This window comes from Procambarus clarkii, chromosome 45, assembly GCF_040958095.1.
Source record: "Procambarus clarkii isolate CNS0578487 chromosome 45, FALCON_Pclarkii_2.0, whole genome shotgun sequence".
Taxonomy (NCBI): domain Eukaryota; kingdom Metazoa; phylum Arthropoda; class Malacostraca; order Decapoda; family Cambaridae; genus Procambarus; species Procambarus clarkii.
This window is the reverse complement of record NC_091194.1, coordinates 8,794,596-8,820,712: the sequence shown is the minus strand read 5'-3', so window position 1 is coordinate 8,820,712 and position 26,117 is coordinate 8,794,596. Positions and strand designations below refer to the sequence as shown.

The 26,117-nt window shown below is 36.4% G+C and overlaps 1 protein-coding gene across 3 annotated transcripts in view; it reads left to right on the top strand.

Moving 5' to 3' along the window:
• Positions 1-24,855, top strand: part of Sesn (Sestrin) — an 86,783-nt gene extending 61,928 nt beyond the window's left edge. For 2 of the 3 annotated variants that reach the window (XM_045761718.2, XM_045761719.2), the window contains 7 exons: positions 5,196-5,378; positions 6,188-6,337; positions 6,494-6,627; positions 10,102-10,267; positions 10,897-11,087; positions 12,681-12,828; positions 15,040-24,855. In XM_045761718.2, coding sequence (XP_045617674.1) covers positions 5,196-5,378; positions 6,188-6,337; positions 6,494-6,627; positions 10,102-10,267; positions 10,897-11,087; positions 12,681-12,828; positions 15,040-15,126 — 1,059 coding nt within the window. In that variant the 3' untranslated portion in view covers positions 15,127-24,855. The remainder of the gene's footprint in view (positions 1-5,195; positions 5,379-6,187; positions 6,338-6,493; positions 6,628-10,101; positions 10,268-10,896; positions 11,088-12,680; positions 12,829-15,039) is intronic. The other variant, XR_011222105.1, reaches the window with a different exon arrangement.
• Positions 24,856-26,117: the final 1,262 nt, after the last annotated feature.

The window sequence follows — 26,117 nt, the reverse complement described above, 5'->3', positions numbered from 1 at the left end:
GCTCACTCTAGAGGAGGATAAGTCATTCACAAGACGGTTCACCAACCCGGTTCAGCACCAACCCAACCGAGCCTAGTTTAATCCCACCCATCCTAGCCTAAGGATATATATACGGTTTTAACAAACAGAAAACGAGCTTCATCCGACCGTCTTGTGGACAATTTGACGACAGACTTACAGGATCAGCCATTGGCCTCTTTTTGAGATTTCCAGGTTTGGTACTTTTCCAAACCGCCCAAGAGTCGAACTTTTGATCTCCCGCTTGTGAGATAAGGATATATTCCAGCGTGAGAGTTGGTGAGGTACCAGGTGGGAGTCGGCAAGCTTAGAGAGGTCACAGAATGTGTTCCAGCCACTGCAGGTATTTTTAGAACAGTTGGAGCAAAGAATAGCACATCAACCCTCACACCAGCTCGGGCGGGGTCGGCTGGGGACGAAGGGGAAGGGAATTTATGCAAATTAAGTGCTGTTAATTGTCTGGGAGGAGGGGGGGGGGGTTTGCAAGGAGAGAGAATACTGACTGAAGCTGCCATGCGAGGAGGGGGGGGGGGTTGAGTGGGAAGAGAGTTGCAGAGTGTATATGGGTTGCATGAGTATATATATGTTAACGGGCTATTCATGCCCGTGCCACCTTTTGGGAGGCTTAATCTTTATCAATCAAAATATATATATAATATACGCATAGCGATATGATCACTACGTACAAAATAGTAACGGGAATCGATAAAATTGATAGAGAAAGAATTCCCGAGACCTGTTTCTTTAGCAGTGACAAAGAGAATACTTAAACTATTATCTAATGCAAATCTTACTAACCTAACAAATTCACAAAGACCTGAAAGTTGTAGTATTAAACATTATAATAGATACCGTGAGGAGACATTCACATATGGGACTAATAGAGAAAGAACTCGGCAATGTGATGTTATAGTGGCCGGAATACGCCTGGGATATAGACGTATCTGGCAGCTTTCTCAAAACCCAAATGTCGAATACACAATGTGTCAACTTTGTGAAAGTGAGAACATGCACTCTCTTGAACATTATATTGTAGAATGTCCCATATTGACTGACTTTTGCCTTCCTGGGCTGAGGTATGCTGAACTCTGTAACTGCTATATGAATACTGGAACACTTGATATATTGATGATAGTATGATAGAGCCCAGTAGGCTTAGGAATCTGCACACCAGTTGATTGACAGTTGAGAGGCGGAACCAAAGAGACAAAGCTCAACCCCCGCAAGCACAAATACGTGAGTACACAAAAATGTCTGTCTGTCGAAGGTTGGAGGTCTGACGCATCATCCAACTTTACACTGTGATTACTGAGGAATAGGTGGCCAACGTGGCCTAATAGGGGTTCTCCCCCCCCCCCACATTGTCCCCATGAAAAGGTGCGTTTAATGGGGTATATCATAAATTCTATATCGGGTATCATTAAAACAATTTCTGCTCGTTATAGTCTCGCAGTAGTTAGGCGGAAAGAGGTTGATGACGTCACACTTTGGGGGCCAATCACTAGCCATGTTGTTAACGAAATTGTTGCACAAGAATATAGGTTCTCATTTATTTTTTTTATTTCTAATATTTTTTCCTTTTTTTTGGGGGGGGGGAGATGATGCCCTGTCTACCCGGGCACCGCCAGGTACCCCATTTAATAATAAATATAATACATTAAAAGAGTAACCATGAAAAAAGATTTTTGTTGTATAAACTAAAAATACAACCATAATTCTATTTTCGTCATGGACGGGAGGGAGGAAATATATAGGGAAAATGAGAGAGAGAGAGAGAGGGAGAGAGAGAGAGGAAGAGAGAGAGAGGAAGAGAGGGAGAGAGAGAGGGGAAGAGAGAGAGAGGAAGAGAGAGAGAGGAAGAGAGAGAGAGGAAGAGAGAGAGAGGAAGAGAGAGAGGAAGAGAGAGAGAGAGAGGAAGAGAGAGAGAGGAAGAGAGAGAGAGAGGAAGAGAGAGAGGGGAAGAGAGAGAGAGGAAGAGAGGAGGAGGAGGAGGAATGAAGGGAAGGGGAGTAAGGTTGGAATGAATGTCCAGATGGAGAGACATTCTTCTGGGTCCAGTTTAAAGGTGCTATGCAGGCAACTGCATGGTGGAGGCCTCTGGTCCACCTCACCATTCACTAATACATTCTCTCTCTTTCTCTTTCTCTCTTTTACCCAATCTTCCTCACATTTTCTTAACCATGCCTCTGCTCTTCCAATACTATTGGAGAAGTGCAACAGTTGAACATTTTGTAAACCTGGCAACACTTGAAACATCAACATCATGCCTCTGTAGAATATTAGCACCGGCAATACCAATATTACTAAAAGTAATACAAACAGCAATTAAAATAATGATAGTACTAGTAATAAGAGGAATGTTAGGAGTGGGGAAGCCTGTCAGAGTAGACGGTTTTTTTTTTTTATTAATACATTAGGTACATCAGCATTTGTGCATCTACCCTAGACTATATGAAGGGGAGTACAGTGTGTCAAAAAGCTAGCTACGTGATGCTAAAAAAATCCCCATCACACAGGATGGTTAGTCATACAGAAGCACGTGATCAGTAGTCTGCACTGACAGACTCTGGGTGCATTATGAGGATATCATGAACATAAGAGTAAATAAGTTGAGGTGTGGGTGCTCATGTCTGCCCCGCGCGTGGGTACGGTACTGTGGACGTACCTGCGTGTACTCTTCGAACTCTGCTATTTACATTACCATGGCGTGAGTTTCAGCGCTCAGGTTCTTGTTCGTTAACAGACCCTAACTGGTCTACCGTTACTCAAATGACCGTTGTATTAGTTACCGTTGACCTTGTGAATGGTGTTGGTCTTGTGTTAGTTGGTGCAATCCACGTACCCTCACGCTGGAGCAGTTTATTTCTATATATCTTTGGGTACATTTGTGTGTTCAGGTTGGGAGTGTCGACCTTATCAATATCATGTTTGTCATTATCATGTCTCTTATGTATCATTACTTCTAGCATTGTTGCTGTACATAACTGGTACATGACGTTCTGCTTTAATAACTGAATTGTTATTATAATCATAATAACAATTCTATATATTATTATATAGAATTGTTGTTATATAACAATTCACGTTGTCTGGGACAGGAAACATATATATTAGGCTTATTCACGTCCCCCTATGTCAACTACTAACCTTCCCAGGCTACGTCCCACAACAGTTACTTAAGACGTGGGAACCTATTTCACGGCTAGGTGAACAAAGGCAGCAGGAGAAAGACATGACCAACTATTTCTGTAACCCCTAATAATTGAACCAAAGTCCCTCGATTGTGAGCCGAGGGCGTAGACCACTGTGCTACGGGACATGAAGAGATCAATGTTTGGTACTAGTGATGTCCTTGAGGGTCAGCATCCTGTTATCAGTGGCACGCCTCTTCAGTGCCATCTCTGGGAGAGGTGACTCACCGGAGGCCATGCGTGCCCTCTGGTCCAGAACATCCAATTACCAATGCCAATTTTGCCTTTTTCTATCAATTTGTACATGCTTGTATCCCCCCCCCCCCATGTATACAAATATGAACATAAGGTTTAAGGAAACTGTATAAGGCATGTTGGCTCATACAAGGCCCTTACAACCACCTAAACTCGTTAATATATATATATATGTATACATGTATAAACTACGCTTTAAACAATATCAAACCCATGTGTATTAGTAATGTGTTCCTTAACCATAAATGTGTGTGAACGCATGTCTGACACAAGTACAGACTGCCGTTGTGTGGCTAAAAGTATTTATATGCTCTCGATAGATAAATTGTGTTTATGCCCTCGATAGATAACGAATTTCCCCAATTTGACATACTGGCCAAAACACCGGTGTGTTCAGTATGTGTTTGTTATATTATTCCATACTTTGTTTATCATGGAAGGTGGGTCAAGTGCCGTGGCGGGCACTGTGCCAGAGGAGCGGCTCAGGATGTCTGTACAATGACCTAGCCTTGGCACCTCGCTCATGCCAATTTTCTCGTCACTTTACCTCACCACAGTTGTGGCTGGTGTATTATGGCGTTTGGTGTGTGTGTGTGCACATGTCTTGGTGTTGGTGTGTGCATGTGTGTATGTAGGTATGTGCATGTGCGTGCATATTTGCAGATGTGTGTAGGTATACTTACCTATCAGTGATTACGGTGAGTGAGATCTAGCTCTTTATGCCCCGTCTCCTAGCCGAAACGCAAGATTTTTTTTTTGTCTAGCCTTGAGATCAACCTGGTGACCGTCAGGACCTCCAGGTGTGTAGGTGTAAGTTTGGGAGTGTAGGTATATAGGTAAGCATTTAGGGAATTGGGACATGGTATGTATATTTAACTGTGGATGATTTCAAGACATTTCCTACTGCAGGATTCCTGGTGATTCTTCAAATTCAAATTTTTATTTATTCAGGTAAAAGTACATACATAGAGGATGAGTTACAAACATAAAGTTGGATTTACAGATAGAGCTAGTACATAAAATACCTAAAGCCACTAATACCCATAGCGTTTGGCGCATTCTCTGATCGGTGTAGCTGATCTCTGTAGCCTGCATATGTTCAGATAGCCATCACAGCCAGGCTGATCCTGTAACTTGAGCACGAATTTTTTCCCCTCATAAAAGCTTCGACCTTTGTACCAGTTATATTTTGTGTACAGTATTTGCATACTGACATTACTGCGAATTACTGAATAGAAGTACAGTACAATGCTAGCTTTAAGCAGCCAAGTTGCTAACATAATTTGTAAATATAAACTATTGGGACAATGGCTGAAGTATATTAAGATGATTTAAACAAGTTCCTGCTTGAACCTGTTTCCCTCTTTTACAGTCGACATACAGTAATAATTATAATTGTTAGACAATTTGAATTAATTCATTGTGTCGGGGGACAGGGCGCTCGAGTGTGTTTGTACACATTAGGCTTTTATCGAGGAGAAATTTCCTGAGAACAGAAAATACCATGGAAAAGTCAACTGTGAATTATAAGTAAGGACAATCACAAGATATACCATAAAATGGTATATCACTGTCCTCAGTGATATACCATTTCATGCTTTTATTTAGGAGCTCTAATAAGCCTCATAAATAAAATATCATTCCACATTTTGTTGGAAATTACGTGAGGCTCATAGCAAAAAAAAAAAAAAAAAAACTGCCTCTGAATTAACATGTTTGTATGCACTCTAGGCGGCATGTCGACATGACTGCAGCTACCTGGTGGAAGAGCAGAAGACTGCCTTCTTGGAAGCTGGTGGACCAGAGGAGTGGCTCCAAGGCCTGCAGTATGCACCCAAGAAGCTACAGGACCTCCACCACACAAACATCATACTAGCCCACCAACCCTGGCTCTATGATAAGCATCACGTGCTGGTAAGTGGACACTCCTTCACATATCACTTGATTTCACCAACAGTTTTAAGGTCACTACAATCATACAATACTTTTTTTTTTATCAGGAAAGCAAACATATGTTGTTCATCTCCTCAGTATGTAATTCACATTGAACTGCATATATATAGCTGCGTATGTATTTTTATCCAAACCTATACGTATTAGCATTGTTTCTGCATTTTTACCTAGAACATGTACTGTATTTGCCAGCGTATAAGATACGCTTTTAGTATCGTGTGGTTAGTGTTCATAGTATTCAAATGGAAAATTGGCATTGTTAGGAGATCTACATAATTTAAAAGAGTTAAATGAAGTATATTGGTTAATGTAAAATGGCCCAACTTAGTTTTGCTGCCTTGCTTTGACAATCCACTGGCTTCCTGTCCCTGTTGTGACTACTAAATAGATGGTGGCCCTCAGGTAATCATTGCACTGGGAAATTAAGCCACATAGTTGATTTTAATTATAATATTGCCTTCGTTGTAAAGCTTTACATAGACAGGCTCCACCCATCACTATCTTCCTTAGACTCATGACTTGTTAAAGATGGTTGGAATAAAGTACTGTACTATACAAGGTTCTAAATTGCTGTTGAAGTAGTCCAAACACAAGTATACAAGTACTGTATTTACTTCCTTGTCCTTTCTAATCATATAATGTCACCGAATTATTTTAAATAACTTGATGAAGGTACAGTACTGTACATAGTGCATAACTTTGTATGGAATCTGTTAAATTGTGTAAAATTTATAATAAATTAATAATAAAATCATTTCAATTTTTCTCAGAAACTGGTAAAGAGTGGTTGGTCAGTAAGTGAAATAACACACGCAATATGCATAATGGCCCAATTCCATGCACTGTCGTCTTTTGTTCACGGATGTGGCATCGAGACTGCCTCCAGTGATGTTCAAGTACATTCATCTCCCTTTGTACAGGTATGTAATATTTTCTCTCATGTTCAATTATTGTGTAATACATTACAGTATTTTAAAATTCTCATTGTACCAAAGACTGAGGATTCAATGAGTCACTGTAGCAAAGACTGGCAGAGCATAATGGATGGAAGGAAATTAATTTTTTTATTTTCACAGGCTTGTTCATCGGGGTCGCCAAGCAGTCAAGAATTAAGTGAAGGAGGAGTCGACATTCTCCTCGAGCGTATGAGATCTCTCTCGCTCGCTCAGTCAGACTATAACTGTATTTCTGAGGAATTAACAAGAGAAAGGTAAATAAGCAAAATGATATGAACAATATTTGTGGAAGTGCCGATAAACTTTATTCTGATGGATAAGAGTTATGAATAAATGGATATAAATGATTTCCTTGTAAGTATTAATGTGTCCATTACCGCCTAAGTTAGGGCTAGAATAAGGAGGATGATAGGTGAAGGTTATTATTGAGAACTTAAGTAAAGTTCAGCTAGGTAAATATGAAGTGAAATCTGAAAGCTTGTCAATTTTGCTTTTAACTGGATGTGGCATTCTCAAAAATGGAAAAATGTTTTATCTGCTGTGATCAGCTCTGGGCATCTTAGTGAAAGTACTTTACACGATTTGGGAGATTATGCAACCAACACAAAAGTCGTAGGAAGATAAACATCAGTCATTTGGCTTGTGATGACCTTATTTATACAAATTGTGAGCTGTGATCTTTGATAAGGATTAGTTGTGTAAGGATCCTGGTTGTGTTCTCCATTTCCCTGCATTGCCTATTGAGCTACAGATTTTGTTTGCACATCTAGTCAGTTTCCTCTTTGAATGGGATAAATAATTTTGTTGCCTATTTATATTTTGTTGCCACATATTCCATCATCTCTGGCATTTACCCCTAGAGTTCATTTTCACATGGGAATTTCTGCAGAATTCTTACTTGATAAAGTAGAAACCTCCAAGTTTAAATTTTCATTCAGAACTGTATACAGTACCTATACAGTACTGTACTGTACTTTAAGAGTTTCTCAGCAACAAAAACTGTTCAGTACTAAAACTCGCATGCTGTTCTGCTCTCACTTTTTCCGAGTGCTTTCAGAGCATTTGACAAAGTTGTATTTAGTAAATACAGTACTGTACAAAGTACTGTATTTACATAACTGACAACAGAAATGTGTGTCCAGTAATTACTAGTTATCCTGGTTTATTGGTTTCCCAATAAACCATTTCCTTCCTGTCCCATTTTTTTTGGACAGGAAGTCTGTTAGAATTAGCAAGATTCCCTGGCCAACAGGTATAAATAAATGGCTAGGATACAGGGCATAGTGAGCTAGATCTGGCTCTTTTTTTCCATGGGTAAGTGGTAGGTGAACAGGGGTATCAGATTAAAAAAAAAAAGTGCCCAAATGTCTCGCCCAGCCTACGAATTGAACCAGGACCAATCAGTTGTGAGCTGTCTTTAGTTGTTATTATTTGCAGTCTATATTGAGCCACTGTAAAAATAATAGATTCAGTCAAGCTGGCTGTTGCATGGACAGTACCAAGGCTAATATTTCTGATGTGCTGATGAACTACTGTGGTTGTATTAGCACTCACCAAAGATGTTATGTTATATTCAGTCCTACCAAATATGCTGCAGTTACTTTTAACACAATACTCATATTATCTAGACCTTAAACTAAAATACTTAAGCAGTGAGATTCCCCAAAAATATTTTGAAAAGCATCTGGGTCATATTATATCCTCAAACCATCCATATGTCAACATTTCAGATGCCATCAGAGAACTTAGAATCAGGACAGTTGTTTATACTAAGCAAGTTTCACACTATTGACATGTGCATAAGTACAGCCACTGTTGTGACTTATGGGACCTATCACATATTGACCTTAGTAAACTTAGGTATCCATCCTCACACTTTGAAGCTTACTGTCTCCCCTTTTGTTCTCACGCATTCACTTCAAGAAATAATTCCCACCCAAGAGACTCCCTTTTGTGATAAGGGAATCAACCATCCAGTTAACAGAATTATCTCTGTCATTCATTCATTTATGACTGGTCACTGTCTTTGTTACAAATATCAAGACTGTTTCAAGAAAATACACCTTGAGAATTGGTCTCATAGCATGGTGGTTTACATCCTTGGCCCACAGTCAAGGGACCCAAGTTCAATTCCTAGGCAAGACAGAAATATTGGACATTCCTTTCTCCTGATGCTTCTGTTCACTTAACAATAAAATAGGTGATGGGCAACTGTAGTGGGTTGTATCCTGGGAAAAGTCAGTAGTTGGCATAGGGGACCTCGATATGCATTAGTACAAGCTACCTATTCATGACAATAGGAATTATATGTATACAGTAATAGTATGACTGATCCACATGATAGAATATAACAACTAGTCAGCTGGGAAAGTAGGAATAACCTTTGCTGGATACTTGATATTATTAATGAAATTGCTGCCACAAAGGGATAGTTTGCTGACAAGCAATGTAAATGTTATCAAGGTCAGAGCCCTGTTAGACGAGCTGTGTGTATTTATAGTGAGTTTTAACTTGGGGTAGCCACTGAACTACTGCTACAGTATTGTAGTACCAAAAATATTTCATGCAAGGTTTCTCAACCTTAGTTCTGTATATTTGTGCTTCTTCTGTGTGTGTGATTTTATAATTTGTTATACAGTATACATAAAATCTATACAAAATAAGTTTAATTACAGTATTTATACTAAGTTATAAAACTGTCAAATTGTTAGGTGTAGCACGTGGTATATTACTAATTTATTTGTTTTACCAGTAATTTTTTTAATTGCTATACATTTCTTTGGTGCACCTAGAACTGGAACATATTTATAATTAATTAGGAATAAAGATTCCGATCTTAGAACCCTGCAAGAAAATACAGGCGACCCTTGTATAACACTAGTTATGTTTCTAGGAAAAACAGCATGCTGTAAAAAAGTGTTATATAAACTATATAAACTGAACAACATGTGGGCAAAAACAGGGTTAATTCCCAGACATGACAAAACTGTACATTACAGGAATGCCTGAATTAAAAATAGAGTGCATGTATAAGAGTTGGTGAGGGGTGAATGTGTGGATTAGATATTATAATGATTACATGACATTTTACATACATGAACTATAGTGCAGGATGATTCATTTGTAAATGTTTCTTTACTTCTGATGCAAAGTAGGTGCCTGGGAGTTAGGCAACTGTTGTGGGTTGCATCCTGGGGAGGGTCAGTGGCTGGCCTCGGGAGATCTTAATAAGCCTATCAGGCATCTTGGCCCAAACAATAGAAAGCCACGACACCCATTACAATAATAAGTACAGTATAGACATTTACACTTGGTGTAATTTTGAAAGAAATTAATGACGGAAACAAAAAATCACAAACTGTATAGTACTGTGTTTGTAATACTGTACCAAATTTATTTTTTATGGACAATTTTTCTTATCTTTAATTTCATAAAATTTTTATCAGATGTATTTGCATACTGATTAAGAATAATGGATCAAAAAAGATAAAATTAAAACAAATTGGTGATTGTTATATAAGAATAATGTTGTAATTTATATTTTTGGTCACTAAATAAAAACTGACATTGTCTAAATGCACAATTTTTATATAAAGGCATGTTATGCAAGGGTCCATTGTTAATTAGAGAAGCTATTAAAATCATTAAGATTTGATGCTTCATTCTTAGAAATGTGCATCAATTGAAATAATGACAATACTGTATATATACTGTATATACTTTTACAGTTTTGAGAAGCTTAAGAAGCAAACGGCCAATATTTCGACTCCAGAAGTTGAGTGTACAAACGCTGCTCACTCGCGGTACAGTCACTTGTCGCCAGATCCAGACTTCATGTACGTGGATTTCCACAAGAGAGGAGTGAAGTCAGCAGTCCCTACAGTGAAGTCACAGGTAAGGATATTACAGGGTATTTAAAAATGTATTATCATTACTTTGTTTTCCATTCCCTAGAAGGAAACATGAGAGCAATATATATATTAGAACGTATATAGAGAATTTTTATGGCATGCATAGACATAATACACTACCATAATAATTAATTTATAATTCATTGTGTTGGGGGACAGGCAACCAGAGTGTATTCAACATGTTTGGCTTATATGGAGCCCCCCCCTTCCCACCCAAGGTCGATTTACTGACCCTACCCAGGACACAATCCCACAACAAGCTGAGTAACTCCTGGGTACCTAATTACTGCTAGGTGAACAGAGGCATTAGGTGAATGGAAATGTGCCCAACCATTTATGTCTCGCCCAGGATTTGTACCTGGAATTCTCAATAAAATAGTGCATGCATAGACACAGCACGATAAAATACTGCAAGAATGCACATAGTACTATAAAATGCCTAAATTACTGGTATCATTTCTAAAATGCTCGGTATTTACTCCCTGGCTTGGAGATGAGAGAGAGAGAGAGAGAGATAGAGATAAAATATACATCGGTGCAGTGTTACCTCTAATTTGGGACCTCTTCAATACTAATATGTACACTACAATATTGTATATTCATCCTTTCCAGGACTGTTCATGGGAGGAACATGGCTTCTCACTTGTGAGTGAATTATACAATGAAGTTGGAGATCTTCTGGATGACAAGTTCAAAACTGCCTATAATCTGACATACTACACTTGTGGCCACAAGACGCATGTAGATACATTTCTCTTCCGCCGGGGCGTGTGGAATTATCTTCACTGTCTATATGGTATAAGGTAAGTCATTGGGAAATAACCTTTCATTATTCATTACAGGTATCTGATCATAAACAAAACATTCAGGTACAGGTATTCCTGTATGGCCCCATGCCGTAATGATAAGATGCTTGCCTGGTGTTTCACGAATGCTTTGTCCTGAGTACGTATCCTGGCCGGGGAGGATTTACTGGGCGTCAATTCTTAACTGTAGCCTCTGTTTACCCAACAGTAAAATGAGTACCCGATTGTTAAATGATTTGGCGGGGTCATATTCCGGGAACTTAGGATTAAGGACTTGCCTGAAATGCTACGCTTGCTAGTGGCTGTACAAGAATGTAAGAACTCTTGTATATATAAATAAATAAAAAATACAGAAGGTCTATGTCCTATGTCCACAACTGAGGGACCCAGGCTCAATTCTTGGGCAAGGCAGAAACAACTGGACATGTTTCCTTTCACCTGATGCCTCTGTTCACCTAGAAGTTAAATAAGTTCCCAGGGGTTGGGCAACTGTTGAGTTGCATCCTGGGGAAGGTCAGTAGTAGGCCTAGCAGTACATTGATAAGCCTAAGCAAAGGCTTCCTGCCACAAACAGTAATTTGAGTTATATTTCACAAATAACATTTTATTGACCAAACATAGGATGCAAATACATATAGCCAAGTAGAATTGTGGAAGCCATTATTTATTTATTTATTTATATACAAGAAGGTACATTGGATTTGTGAGGGGTACATAGCATGGTGTTTACATTCTTGTAAAGCCACTAGTACACGCAACATTTTGGGCTGGTCCTTAATCTAACAGATAATTTTAAGTAGGTAAATTCTCGCAGAATTTATAAAATGTTAAAAAGTACAATGCAAGAAAAAAATGAGCAAGATTAGTAGGTATATTAAAGCACATTATATTCAAAGCATTAGCTGCTTTCATTAGTACTATTATGAGGGGAGAAAACCACTTTCACGCTAGTTTGTGTTGGTCGCCATGTCTAGTGGTCGTGGTGTGGACAGGAAACATGTGATGTGTGACTGGGCTTCCTATTCTTCTTTTAATTAGCATTTATATGTGTTAATATAATGTCAATTATAGAATACATTTATCTATGCTCTGTACTATATGTTGATACCAATGTCCCATGGAAATAGTATATTTTAATTACATTATTAAATGTTTAATATTTGTGTTCACTTGTTAGTACAATAAGGTATGACAGCTTGTTAGCACAGTACATACGAACAGCTTGTTAGAACTATATGGTACAAACAGCTAGTTAGCACAACATGGTACGAACGGCTATAACAGAATTAGATGGCTATTATAATGTTTATATACTGTGGCTATCATATATAGTTTCATTATTGTGTGTGTAAATCCAAAATTATCTTAGGCAACTTCTGAGATACTGTAATTTGGTAGCTTTGTATAGATTAATAGGTTTCCTTTCCCCTGACATTGGGAAATCAAATCTTTAAAATTGTAAGAATCTTTGGGAAAAAAGGAAGAAATATTTGATGGTGACAGGTAGATAGTAAGTTTTTTAAATCTGAATTGTGACGGTCATAAATTTCTGCCACTAAAAGGTACTGTAATTTGATGTCTGTGTTTCAGACACGATGATTATGACTACAGCCAAATAAGCCAACTGTTGGAGAGAAATCTCAAGATGTTTCTGAAGACTGTGTCTTGCTTTCCTGAGCAGCTGACGTGTGCAAATCCTGCTGCTACTGTCATGAAGGGCTTCCTACAGAGTGAGAAAGTGAGTGTCTTATTATAATGCTTTGTCATCACATCTGTACTTAAGGATGCATCTCAGGCTTCCAGATGCCCCATTTCTTGGTTATTAGAACTACAGTACAATAAATTCTGTCAATGGACAGCATATAGAGTAGTACCACTTTATATAGATCTCTAAACATGCTAATCGGGTACACCTACACATACACAGTGGCCACCGTTAGTTGAAAGCAACTGATGTTACATAGTAAACAGTATGTAACGTTGGTCACTTTCAACCATCGGTGGCCACTGGGTACAGTCTCTGTTGCTCTCTACACTTGCAAAACCTCTATATTATACTGCAATGCTGACTCACTGGCTTAAAATTTCTTAGGCTTAGAGGAATATAAGATCACAAAGGAAACCTCACCAACCTGGGACCTCACAAAGGAAACTAGTATCCATTACATTTTCTAAACTAGACTTGGCTCGAGTATAAATGCCATGCAAATAAAGGCACAAAATATTATTAGAGCTCAGTAAATTGGATTCCAGTAACCCACATCTTCTAGTAATCCTAATGAATTCACGCTCCAGTTTTTTACTTCTCACAAACTTTTGATTAACCTGAATAAAATAGATTTTTTACTGGTAAAAAAAAAATGGCTAACTTGAATGGGGGGGAGGAGAAAGGGTGGGCAAAATATACTGTAACTTGTATTGCGGAGCATAGACATTATGGACAGTATAGATAGTATGGAACTCATAAGATTCTTGAAGAATGTTGCTCATCACCATATTTTTGTGGCATCCCAAAAATTCAGAATGAAAATATCCCAATTTTACCATCATATAATGCAAAGCTTAAATTTTTACAAATTGGCAAATGAGTAGGTAGTTTACTCGGCCTCTTTCTTAGCTATTTCACTTGGCCACTTTTCTTAGGGCAAAGTCTTTTCGACCTCTCGAGAGATGCTATTACTGTATTCCCCATTTCTGCAGGGAAATTTAGACACCATTTCTCGGGTTGTACTTTTATTTGGTTGACACCAGAAAACAATTGATTTAGCCCAGAATTTAAACAGAAAAGTGGTTACTGGAAACCCAAAAGCTAGTCACAGGCAATTTGGCTACACTAGTATTGACAAGCTAGGCTTCCTTTCCCTCCAAGCTAACTACAGTACATAACTACAAGGATCACTAGCATTGATTCCCACCAGATGGCAGCTCTTAATACAACATTTTTGCCCTTTCACATTTCATCCTGGTTCACCTTGGTTGAATGTTGTGTGGATAGGCATAGATCAGCACTGTCAGTTAAGTGACTTGTGTTATCCTTAGAAGCTTTAGTGTTTCATTTGTGCAATGAGGTCATGCTACAATAGTGAACACTTCTCATGTTTGTAGACAGACTTATTGTATGACTGGACTTCCACAGATTAGTGGCCAGTGCTTTTCTATCTGGTCAGTTCATGCTTTTCAGCAGTGGGGCTCTCCTTGTGATGTTGATCTTGAGAGACGAGTCTTGTTGTGAGGGGCCTCAGACGGAGCCTTCTTATCTTACTGTAGGTGAATCAAGGACTTCCTCTGCATGTCCTTGATTCTCAGGACAGTCTCAGTCTTTCTATACTGGCCTGAGCTCTGCTCCTTGGACTCTGATTGGTGGTCTTCCTCTCTTCTTCTTTGCAACACAAATTGCCACACAGTGCATGGACTGGCTTTTGGGTTTGTTTAGCAATTTTGTGTACATACACATTTTTGGGTTGGCTAGTTTTCTTCAGTGTCTCCCTAGTACCAATATGAGCAAATGAAGACTGAAAAGTTTCTCACAATACTACTGTGAAATGTTGACTGTCCTGACTGGAGTACATTCTAACCCGAGATGAGCAGGATCTTGTCTTGGGCAGCAACTGAGCATATAACTCTGAAAAAGGATTTTCATATGCACTCAATTAGTTTTTATGGTGATGAGCTTCCCTTGCCCATCCTTGTCTCTTGTTAAGATACAATTGTTACAATTAGTCTAAATTTCCTGCTTTGAGTACCAGGACATTTTTTTTTTATATAATATAACATTGCTGCAAGGCAATCTTGGTGATTTAGCAATGATAATAGCTTTTTATTTAAAGTTTGTCTGCATGAGGGCTTGCTTGTGCTATTGCCATATTTCTGTTCCATTTCAATATTGATGATGATAAAAATAACAGCTATGTGAAGTAGCAAGGAATGATCTTTGTTCATAACATTTCAGATTCATATAATGATTCTGGTTTTGGAGGCCCGTCTTCAGGCTGAATTACTTCATGGTCTTCGAGCTCTTGGTCACTACCTAATGTGAGAAGGCCATTCTTGACTTGCACCGGCACAATTCTCTCAATTGTTCCTCATTCTTCATTATGAAGTATTAACATGTGATTTAGTGACATACCGGTACAGAACTGTATATACTTGAAAATATTAAACATATTGAAAGTGGAGTCAATGAATCTAATCAAGGTGAAAATGACAAGGTGACAAAAATTATGAAATAATTAAAGTAGGAAGTGTAAATGCATACGGATGCCTTATGAAGTGAAAATTTAAATATGTGTTGTCTGTGGAATTGTGCAAACATTGTTGAGACTGTGCAATTGCAGTCATATAAACATAAGGATTTTGAAAATGTAAAGAAAATTGTGATGTGGCAACTTTAACTTCAAATATGATTTATAAAACTTATGAATCTGTCAAATAAAGCAATATAAAGCTTAAAGGTTTAAGCTTAAATTTTTGCTTATAATAAACTTTGTAATACAAAATTTTAAGTGAATTATAAGTTAAGCCCTGTGAAGAGTAAGTGAATCTTAACAAAATTTCTTTCAAAAATAGAAATGGAGGAAGTGTGTTTCTCGGGAGAGAAGAAACTGTGTTGGTTAAGCTTTGCTGACAAATGAATGAGATCTTTTCAGTTTGCTTTTAGACAAAGAATACAGGTACTGTATCTTGTAAGAATTCTTGATTAGGTGCCAGAACTACACCCATGGGAATTTATGTATACAATGTGTATTTCCAAAATCATGATTTCAGGATGAGCATTTTATCTGACATAGTGGTTTTTATTGTGAGCCTCAAGTGGCTGAAGCTGTATATTACATTTCTGTGTCTAAATGCTATGCTTAAGACTGTAAGATGCATGCTTATGAATTTTACAGTTTTCATTGAGAATCTTTAACTGTAGGTTCTTTGATGTAAAGCTATTTAAATATTAATGTTGAATACTTAGCTGAAAGTTGGTCACTTACAAGGTCCCTCGTGAACCTACTGTTATAATCATGTTATATTTGACATTTTTCAGAGAACACATCTACTTTAGGTAGATGTGTTTCAACTCTTTGAAGAAAAGAAACATTTTCCATTAGTACCTAATTTTATTGTAATACATATCTTTCATAAATGTTCAGAGACGAAGGAATCTTGGAGTCTGTCTTGGGTGTCACTAATTCTTGTAATATCTTCAGAGAGCCGTAAGACTGTAGCATCTCTGTATGATGTTATAAACTTCAACACTCATCATCAGTCTGAATTTATGATCAAAGATAATATAAAATCATTGCACATTTTGTAAATAGTTTATTATAAATTTAAGATCTGACAGTATGTGGATAGTGATTATGGTCACTGGTGTGAGAATTTGGCATGAGGCCAGGCGCTGGAAGCTGATGCTTATCTATGCCTAGTTATGTTCTCCAAACCTTAAGGGGGAGAGAACAGGTTGATGAGCTTTGTTTTCAGTTAAACACTTTTTGGGTAATATCAGGCAGCAGTTAAAATTTTAGAACAAATCAAACCAGTCTACAGGATTTGAGGAGAGAAGGGGCAAGTTGCAGGTCAAATTGTTAAAATATCTTGAGCTATGCAAAATACAGTACTTAATCTACATTCGATATTTTATATGTACAGTACTCTGTTGGGTTCTGCTCTGGTATAGTCTACTGAATACACAATTTATCTGTTTTGTTTTTGTATTCAGGTAAAAAGTGAAGTACTCGTGAGGTTTAAGCACATGAAGGAAAGGAAGCTAAAAACCAGGTGGAAGTATTGAGAGCGAGAGGGTACATGTTGGTGAGACAGCATTATTCCTGGTAAAGGTCTCTCTCTCTCTCTTCTAGTACTGTCAGACATGCTGCCTATTGGTGAGTCAAGAGGCAGTGTCATTCCCTAGTGTCAACAGGGAATGAGCTCCAGCTCTTGGGTTTCCACCTCCTAAGTATTTGGGACCCCACCCCCCAGATATTGGTTCTTGGTTGTTTTACTGTATATATCTTGACGATTGAGTTTTCTCTCACACTTGCTCTTGAAAATGTGGATGGATATGCTTGACTGCTTCTTCCAGAATATTCCTATTGCTTACAACCTGAACCATACTAATATTAGCTACATCTGTCACACTCTTTTGTCTTAATAACTTTGCCTGCATCCTCTCCTATTGTCAAATTTTTGGTAAATGTTTGTTCATATATACATGTCCTTCAGTATTTTGTATGCTGTTGTCATGCCTCTGGTCCTTCTCCTTTCTAGGATTGTTATGCTGTTTCCTTAACTAGGATTTATAGCTTTGTTCATTTATTTAAAGCACCAGTCTTGTTGTAAAATGAGTTTTTTCAGCCATCTTGTGCTTCACAAGATCGGGATTCCATATCAGTGCTGCATAGACCAAAACTGGCTTTCTATATGCTGTGTATATTGCCATGAAATTTCTGCTTAAGTTTTAAAAAGATGTATATATGTTTGCTAGTTGTCATACACTGACAGTGTTACCCTACTTAATGCTAATGTTATGCCTGTCTGTACTCCCCGACACCTTACTTCCTCCCGGGAGCTCCATACTAGGGGGTGGCCATAGCAGTCATTTTTCCAGGAGGATCTATCATCGCAAACATTTCACTTTCGCCTTCTCTAACCCATCCTCCACCATTTCTTTCACATATTTGTCTGCCTCTACTAAATACTTTTTTCTTTTTGATTTCCAAGCTCTCATGTTTTGTAATGGCATTCAAGTCACTTTGTTTTTTCCTCAACTTAACTTTTACATTACCACGTGCTTGGTGAGATGTAACTTAAAACAGCCAGTCGTGCGTCAACTTCTGCCGCTGAGTAAGGGGGCTCGTGCAGGTTCTTAACTGTATGCCTATGGGTAAGGAGAATTTTGAGTTTCTGGTGAAAAACTCAAAAGTATGTTTTTGAGTTTTCTCATGAAATATCTACATTGAATATTTCAACTGCATTTTCTTATCTTGGTCTCGAGAAATCTCTTGAGAAATTCGAAGTTCATCGTTTTACACATCTTCCTAATCACTCTCCCCTGAAAGGTATCACTTGAGGTTGGGTTAAGAACTTTTTTTCCCAGCCGGTTATGGTGGTAAGATAGGATAATATCAATTTTGTATAACCTGTTTTCTTGTTTTTGAAGCTTAAGATCAAAATTCTATTTTAAGACAGAAGTTTAACAATATTTCTATTAGTCTAATATTTCTTGCTCAAATAAGACAAAATGTATTGTCATTAGTTATGAAATGTGTTTGCAAGTTGTGCGTTTAAGTGATTCAGCATTTTTTTGTAGCTATTTGTACAGAGTGGTGGAGTTCATTTTTGATCAGTTGAAGCAATCAAGATTCACAGATTTGCAACAGTATTGTATGATGTAGGTAGTGTTAATTTTGTTTATATTTCAGCTAGTTTTGTAGGAAATTGCATGTATGCTTGTTTTGTCAATGAAAGGCTGATGTTATAGAATTAGTGTATTTCAGAGGTACTTTAAGCTATATTTTTATAATACAGTATATCATTGATAATCATCCAATACTGTAGTGGCATATTTCTTCCCAAGAAGTCTTGCAGATTTGTTTTATCTTGAGAATTATTTGTTAACATGCTCTTTGAGGCTCCATTATTAGTTACAGGTATTGCTCACTATTTTATTGCTCATTAAATAGATATACTTTTTTAAGCTTGTTGCTTCTATTTGTGTCGATCGTTAAGTCACTATACTGTATTTATCATTGCTCAAGTTTGTTTAATGATAAGGCTTGTAACTGGTGATTGTTTGAATGTTCGTAGTATATCTTCAGGTTGACCTAGCATCACCTCTCATCTCATCAATCATTTTGCACTTAACATAGGACATCTTAAAAAAATATATAATATATATATACAGTATATATATATATATATACACACACACACTGTACCTGTATATATAAAACAATACTTGTATGATTTGCAACATTTGTAGAGACTGCCTAGGATGTGAATACTCGATATGGTACAGTGCTGTATTTATATTTTTTATTTCTTATTTGGAAAAAAAAGGCTCAAATAGTGAGAGATGACAAGTTTATGAGTGTGTTGAGCTCATCATCGTAGGTCTCTGCTTGAAAAGTGAGCAACTGATTACTCATTTGGCAAGAAGTGAATATGGGAGGCTTTAGGTGGTATGATGTTGGGTGTGAAAGTTTTTTTTTTTTTTTTTTTTAATTTACCTTAGCGTATGTATATTTTAGTGGTATGAAGTGGAAGAGAGAATTTATCATCTCTTAAATTGTGGAAGTTTTTATTTAATACAAGTGAATACTTATTTCTGTTTCTTTAACAAATTTTCACTGCTTAACTTAACTTTTTAAATATTTGAATATTGGTTAATTTTACATTCAACAATGATATATTGATATAATGTATAAAATTTGTAGATAGTTAAATTGGCAAAATATCAACTTATATATAAGGTAATGTGCTTTATGGGACAAGGATTCCAGTGATTGACATGTACCTTTAACAGTTATATGTGATCTTGTGCATAAAATTACTTGTTGATGTTGCTGCTTGACTTCTGCATAAGCTCCATATAGCTTTGATTTCTTTATCTGTGATCTAATTGTGCTGGCAAGTATTAGATCCAACACAAAATAATTTTTTGCAGCAATAAACTAATATATCTATTGCAACCCCAGGAATGCAATTAAAGAATTATTTAATTTCTCACTGTATCTGTGAAAGAGAAATAAGCTGAGTATTACAGTAGCTGCTTAGTATTGTATAGTATTACAGTAGCTGTTACTACGGGCTCACCATAGCCCGTGCTGCTTTGGGACTTTTTGATCTAACAACAACAAAGTAGCTGCTTAGTATTGTATAGTATTACAGTAGCTGCTTAGTATCTTATAGTATTACAGTAGCTGCTTAGTAAAGTATAGTGTTACAATAGCTGCATACTACTGTATAGTATTACAGTAGCTGCTTAGTATCGTATAGTATTACAGTAGCTGCTTAGTAAAGTATAGTGTTACAATAGCTGCATACTACTGTATAGTATTACAGTAGCTGCTTAGTATCGTATAGTATTACAGTAGCTGCTTAGTAAAGTATAGTGTTACAATAGCTGCATACTACTGTATAGTATTACAGTAGCTGCTTAGTATCGTATAGTATTACAGTAGCTGCTTAGTAAAGTATAGTGTTACAATAGCTGCATACTACTGTATAGTATTACAGTAGCTGCTTAGTATCGTATAGTATTACAGTAGCTGCTTAGTAAAGTATAGTGTTACAATAGCTGCATACTACTGTATAGTATTACAGTAGCTGCTTAGTAAAGTATAGTGTTACAATAGCTGCATACTACTGTATAGTATTACAGTAGTTGTGTAGTAAACATTTGTAACCAATTTGTTCATCGTGGTGTAGCAGGGCAAGATTGATGATAGTACAATATGCAAATTTATAATTTATATTCCAATAACTGTGATCATTGATTGTTCAAAAGTATTTATTTTATTCTTGACTCATCTCCATATATTTTGCATTATGGTTAGTTATTATTTGTGAACTCTAAATATTATTTTAAAGAAATTTTTATTGTATAAATTGATATTATATTGTATAAGATTAAAAACAAGTGATAGTTCGAGATATTTTTTGGTAAGTCAGCACAATTGAACGTTGTGTGTGTGCAATTGCGAAGACACTACTTTTTCAAATTACAATGCTTTTAACTGCAAGGAACACTTATTGCTCATGTCAGTATCTCAATATGGACACACATTCCGAGAAATTAAATGGTAACGTACGTGGTTTTAAGACTATAGTATTGGGCATGCACATCACTTTGCCAAGTCAGGGGTTTCATTTCTGTTAAAGGGAAATATTTGAGTGTCTCAATGTAACGTATATTCCTTCATACCATAATTCGGTGGATTTTACAGTGGTCACTTACAGATCTTTCTTATCAAAATATTTTCCTAGGTTATTCAGCAGTGTCATATGCCTATGATTAAACACATTTTGCTTTTTACTAAAAAATGTGCCCACCGTGAGAGTCCCACAGATGCTATTAGAAGGGGACTTTCTTGCCTCTTGGATAGTTTTAATATAGTGATGGAATTGTTATTTCTGTGTTCTGTAATATGACACGGTTTTTTACAGTCAAGTTGATGGCTTAGCACAAAGTTAATACCTTCCTCTAGGCCCAGGTGATGGTTGGCATACTACTGTTAATCCCTCCTAGCCCAGGTGGTGGTTGGCATGCTGTTAATCCCTCCCGGCCCAGGTGGTGGTGGTTGGCATACTACTGTTAATCCCTCTTGGCCCAGGTGGTGGTTAGCATATTGTTAATCCCTCTTGGCCCAGGTGGTGATTAGCATATTGTTAATCCCCCTTGGCCCAGGTTGTGGCTGGCATATTGTTAATCCCTCTTGGCCCAGGTGGTGGTTAGCATATTGTTAATCCCTCTTGGGTATTCACTAATGGTATTTACTCCAATACGCCTGCTTTAATATTTTAATATATATATCTGTGCACATATACAAGAGCAACTCTTACCAGTTTTTTTTTTGGGTATAGTTTTGTGTGTGTGTATGTACAAGGCAGTGGTAATACTTTTTACATTTGACAGCCAGGTAAATGTGCGGTTTACTTCAGCAAAGATTCGAAGTCACTGTTTTGAGTGTCTGGTTTGTGAAGAACAAAGAGGGATTAACAATATGCTAACCACCACCTGGGCCAAGAGGGATTAACAATATGCTAACCACCACCTGGGCCAAGAGGGATTAACAATATGCTAACCACCACCTGGGCTAAGTTTTACAACTTAGAGCAGTGCTTGATATATTTGCTTATGAATATTGCTTTTGGTTGAGCAGCTTCACATAAAGTTATCACAAATCTGTGGGAATAATTATCATTAGTTTGTGTTGAATGGACTGTACAGTACTGGGTTTATGGGAAGGGGAAGGGAAGAGAGATCATTTAATTACAGTTCTCATTTTTCTTTGTTAACTCTTGTACTATGGTAAATTTGTGTACTGTATATTATTTGGAAATTAAGAGAGATGAAACACTTGTATTGGGCTTTTGTATGTTTTAAAAATGATATGGTAGTTCCTTACATTTTGTTTAGATACTGTAATTTCTATTTATGCTATATATATATATAATATTGCCTAAAAATATATTTAGATTGCCAAAGTCTGTAGAGCTTCCCTATTACCTTTGTTTTCAAAGCTGAAATACAACATTTAGGAGGATGTGTACAGGTATTGCATGAGCAACTGGTTAAATTTAACTATATTTTGGTGTAATGTATCTGACATTTTAACTATGCAGCTAATGTTGAAAACACACACTAATACTTGGCAAGGAATGTATGCTGAATAGCTCCATGTACATTGCAGTACTTGCAAGCATTTTTTTTTATACATGGTACAATATTTTAATATATAATATAGGAAATTTTGTACATGGAATGAATTGTTCAATATAAGTAATAATCTGGCACCATGTAATTTAAGGTCACCGTACAAGGAAAATTTGCTTGTGAAAAAGAGTGGGACTTTTTAGGTGTTTTGTAAGCTTTTGGCAATCTATATGCAAAAAATGTAATCAAACAAGACTATGTTAGGATTGATGATCTAACACAAACAAGACTGTGTTAGATGTTGTCGGGATTTGATTCCATACACTCACGGGGTGCTTATAACATCAACAGGCCAGTGTGGGAATAGTACTTGTAAAAAACCATATTTTTATAAAATCAGCCAATTTGGGAAGATTGTGTAATAAGTTGATAGGTGTATCGAGAGGCTAGATGAAGTCGTCATGTCCGAATTTCTTGGAGGATATTATCTTGGCAAATTGTATTACAGATAATTGTTGTGGCTAGCAAGTATTATTAACAGGAAGCCAGGAGAGGGGTTGACATATGAGATATTACATAAAAATTAAAATCAGTCAGTATATGTTCCTGCAGCTGATACATATTGCAGGGCTATTTGAATACAGCAGTAAGTACTTCATGCACTTACTAGGGTAAATCTAATGCCATCTTACATAGTCAAGAAAGTGCCTGCATCATGAAATAATTTGTACTTAAATTGTCCATATTTATATAAATCATTTATTGAAGCCAAAATTTATTTACAGTGTTCAGCTTTTTGAAGAAATTCTAGTATAAAGGTCGGCATAAATAGTCAATACAGTACTTAAAAGTCTCGATTTATTATCTGGTTTTTAATTTACAGAATTAAGCAAAGATTTTGTATACCCAAGAGTAGATACAGAAAAAAATATGTTAAAAGTTTTGTTTGTTATCAATATTTGGTTGTGAAAAGAACTTTTTTTTTCTGTTACTGCAGATTCATTAAAGGCTTCTGGACTGCTTATACTGTGTATATTATATTATATTATATTATATATATATATATATATATATATATATATATATATATATATATATATATATTTGCTCAAGGAAGTACCCTGTACTGTATGTGTATATAGATACTAAACTCTATTGAAAGTTGTAAAGATACCAGTGTTTTGAGAATATAACTGAAATGGTTTACTTAAATCAGCTATGGTTAAAAAACAAATACAGTGGGGTAAGTTATGAATTATGAATAATATGCATTGCACATGCTCGAACGGCTCAAAAAGATTTAGGAGATCAATAAATTACGTTAAAAACATGCATACTGTTATTTGTATAATTGTTATTTATCCTCATGTAGTTACGAGTAATAATGTACAGTATGTTCAAGAGAGGCATACATAAGTATGATATATATTTGTGATCACATAGTTGTATTTTGGCATCATGGGATATTCTAGACTTGAAGTTTTCACTGGTAATTGTTTGCCTGTTTGCAACTAATGTACAGTATATACTTCCTTGTCTCACTTGCTAACACCATTGAAAACATCTTGGAGTGTGTGTGGATTACGTTAGTTGGAAAAACATTTATACTTTCCAGTTATTCTGGCGTCGTGGACACAAGAAGTTTTGTTTCACACACGTTTACACTGTAAATAATTCAGTGAGTCGTATTCTGTACTAAATACGCACGTCTTTTGAGTCTCGATAAATCTTGATAATACGTTCGGCAAATTTGCCTCTTTTGGTCTCTCTCGTCTTGTATTTCTGCTTTTATATCGGCATCCTAAACAATCTATAGGAACTCGAATATTCATTATTGATAATGCTATATAGCTATACTGGTTTAGAACTTTGTGATAATTCAATACCTGTACATCCAACTTTTCTGTATGTGGGGACAAATCATGGCTGCTGTGCAGTTAGTGTGTTGTATTGTGCAATAAATTAAAGTGCGATGCAAACTGGCCTATTTGGTATCTTGATTTTTGATCTTCGTTAAGTTTATGACATCGTATTTGCATGTAGATATTCTGCATTAATAATCATACAATGTGTGCTTCTGTCCAAAACTGGTGATAGTATTGTGAGAGAGTAAAGTGTATATATTGTAAACATAATGTAGATTGCTTGTTTTTAAACAAGATTGTGGTTAGTCAACTATGATCATTGCTAAGATGCAGTTTATTTACTTTTTTTTATTTTTTTTTTATTTTGCAGTTTAGGATCGGTAATACAGTACCGACAGTTTTTTTTATATAAATTGATAGGACTATTAACAGTATTAGTCCTGGATTGTTGTAGCTGGTTCCCAAGAAACCATATATTTTAATATATATTAAACATACATATGTAGAATAATTAATAAAACATTTATATATAAAAGTGTGATGTTTAAGTATCCACTTTAAGAAATACTAATCCAAGATTATAAGATGATCATAGTGCAGGTAAATTTCCATCATTTGCTGCTAGAAATACAGGAAGAATAAAAATCGAATAAATTACCACGACATAGGTGGTGGTGGTGGTAGCACTGTTGTATTTGCAGTATCACCGCACCACCACTGGTGAGAGTGCCATGGTATGTGTGGTGAATACCACAGTACTATCACTACTGTGAGATGGAGTTATTAGGTGATCTTATAGCTACCTCTTGATCTACACCAGTGTTGACAGCCAAAATTCAGTCTATCAACTTTTTCAAATTTGTATTTGCAGTCATCATTGCATTTTAGTTCAATAAGTTTCTCTATGATGTTTTCACTCAGATTTTATATCACAGCCAAAAGGATTCAGCATACATGGCTTGACTTAAAAATAAAATTATGTATATATGAAGATTGGCTATTCAATTCATTTTTCAATGTCAATAAATAATTGCATAATTTTTTAGATCTTTTATCTTAGAGATGTCCAATTACCAGTTAATTGTTACATTAAATATTAACATGGGTATGTTGTTGAAGTGCTTTTGTAAATTGGTTTGAAAAAATACCAAATTTTACAGTAAAAGCTTTCAGAACACATTTACAGTCTGGCAATGTACATAATGAAGTTTCACTTCAGCTTTACCTTAAGTTGAATTGAGTTTTCCAAATACAGTATCCAAATCATAAAGTGGATGTTACATTTGTGGCTATTTATTTTCTCTGCCAAATCTGACTCCTCTCCACTTTCCAAGAAACTAACAATTGTATCAAATACTTAGAAATCTGGCTAGGCAGTTTCCTTTTGAAAGCTATTTATTTATTTATTTATGCATATACAAGAATGTACATAAGGAATGTGAGGATACAAATATGGTAATTACAGTCTTGTAAAGCCACTAGTACGCGCAGCGTTTCGGGCTATCGAACTTGTGTGTAATTACCCAAGTGTAGTTGCAGGATGAGAGCTACGTTCGTGGTGTCACATCTTCCCAGCACTCTTGTCATATAACGCTTTGTAATTACTGACGGTTTTTCTCTCCACCACCTTCTCGCCTAACTTGTTCCAACTGTTTACAAAAGTGAATTTTCTTACATTTCTCTGACAGCTTTGTTTCATTAGTTTAAATCTATGACCTCTTGTTCTTGAAGTTCCAGGTCTCAGAAATTCTTCCCTATCAATTTTATTGATTCCTGTTACTATTTTGTATGTAGTGA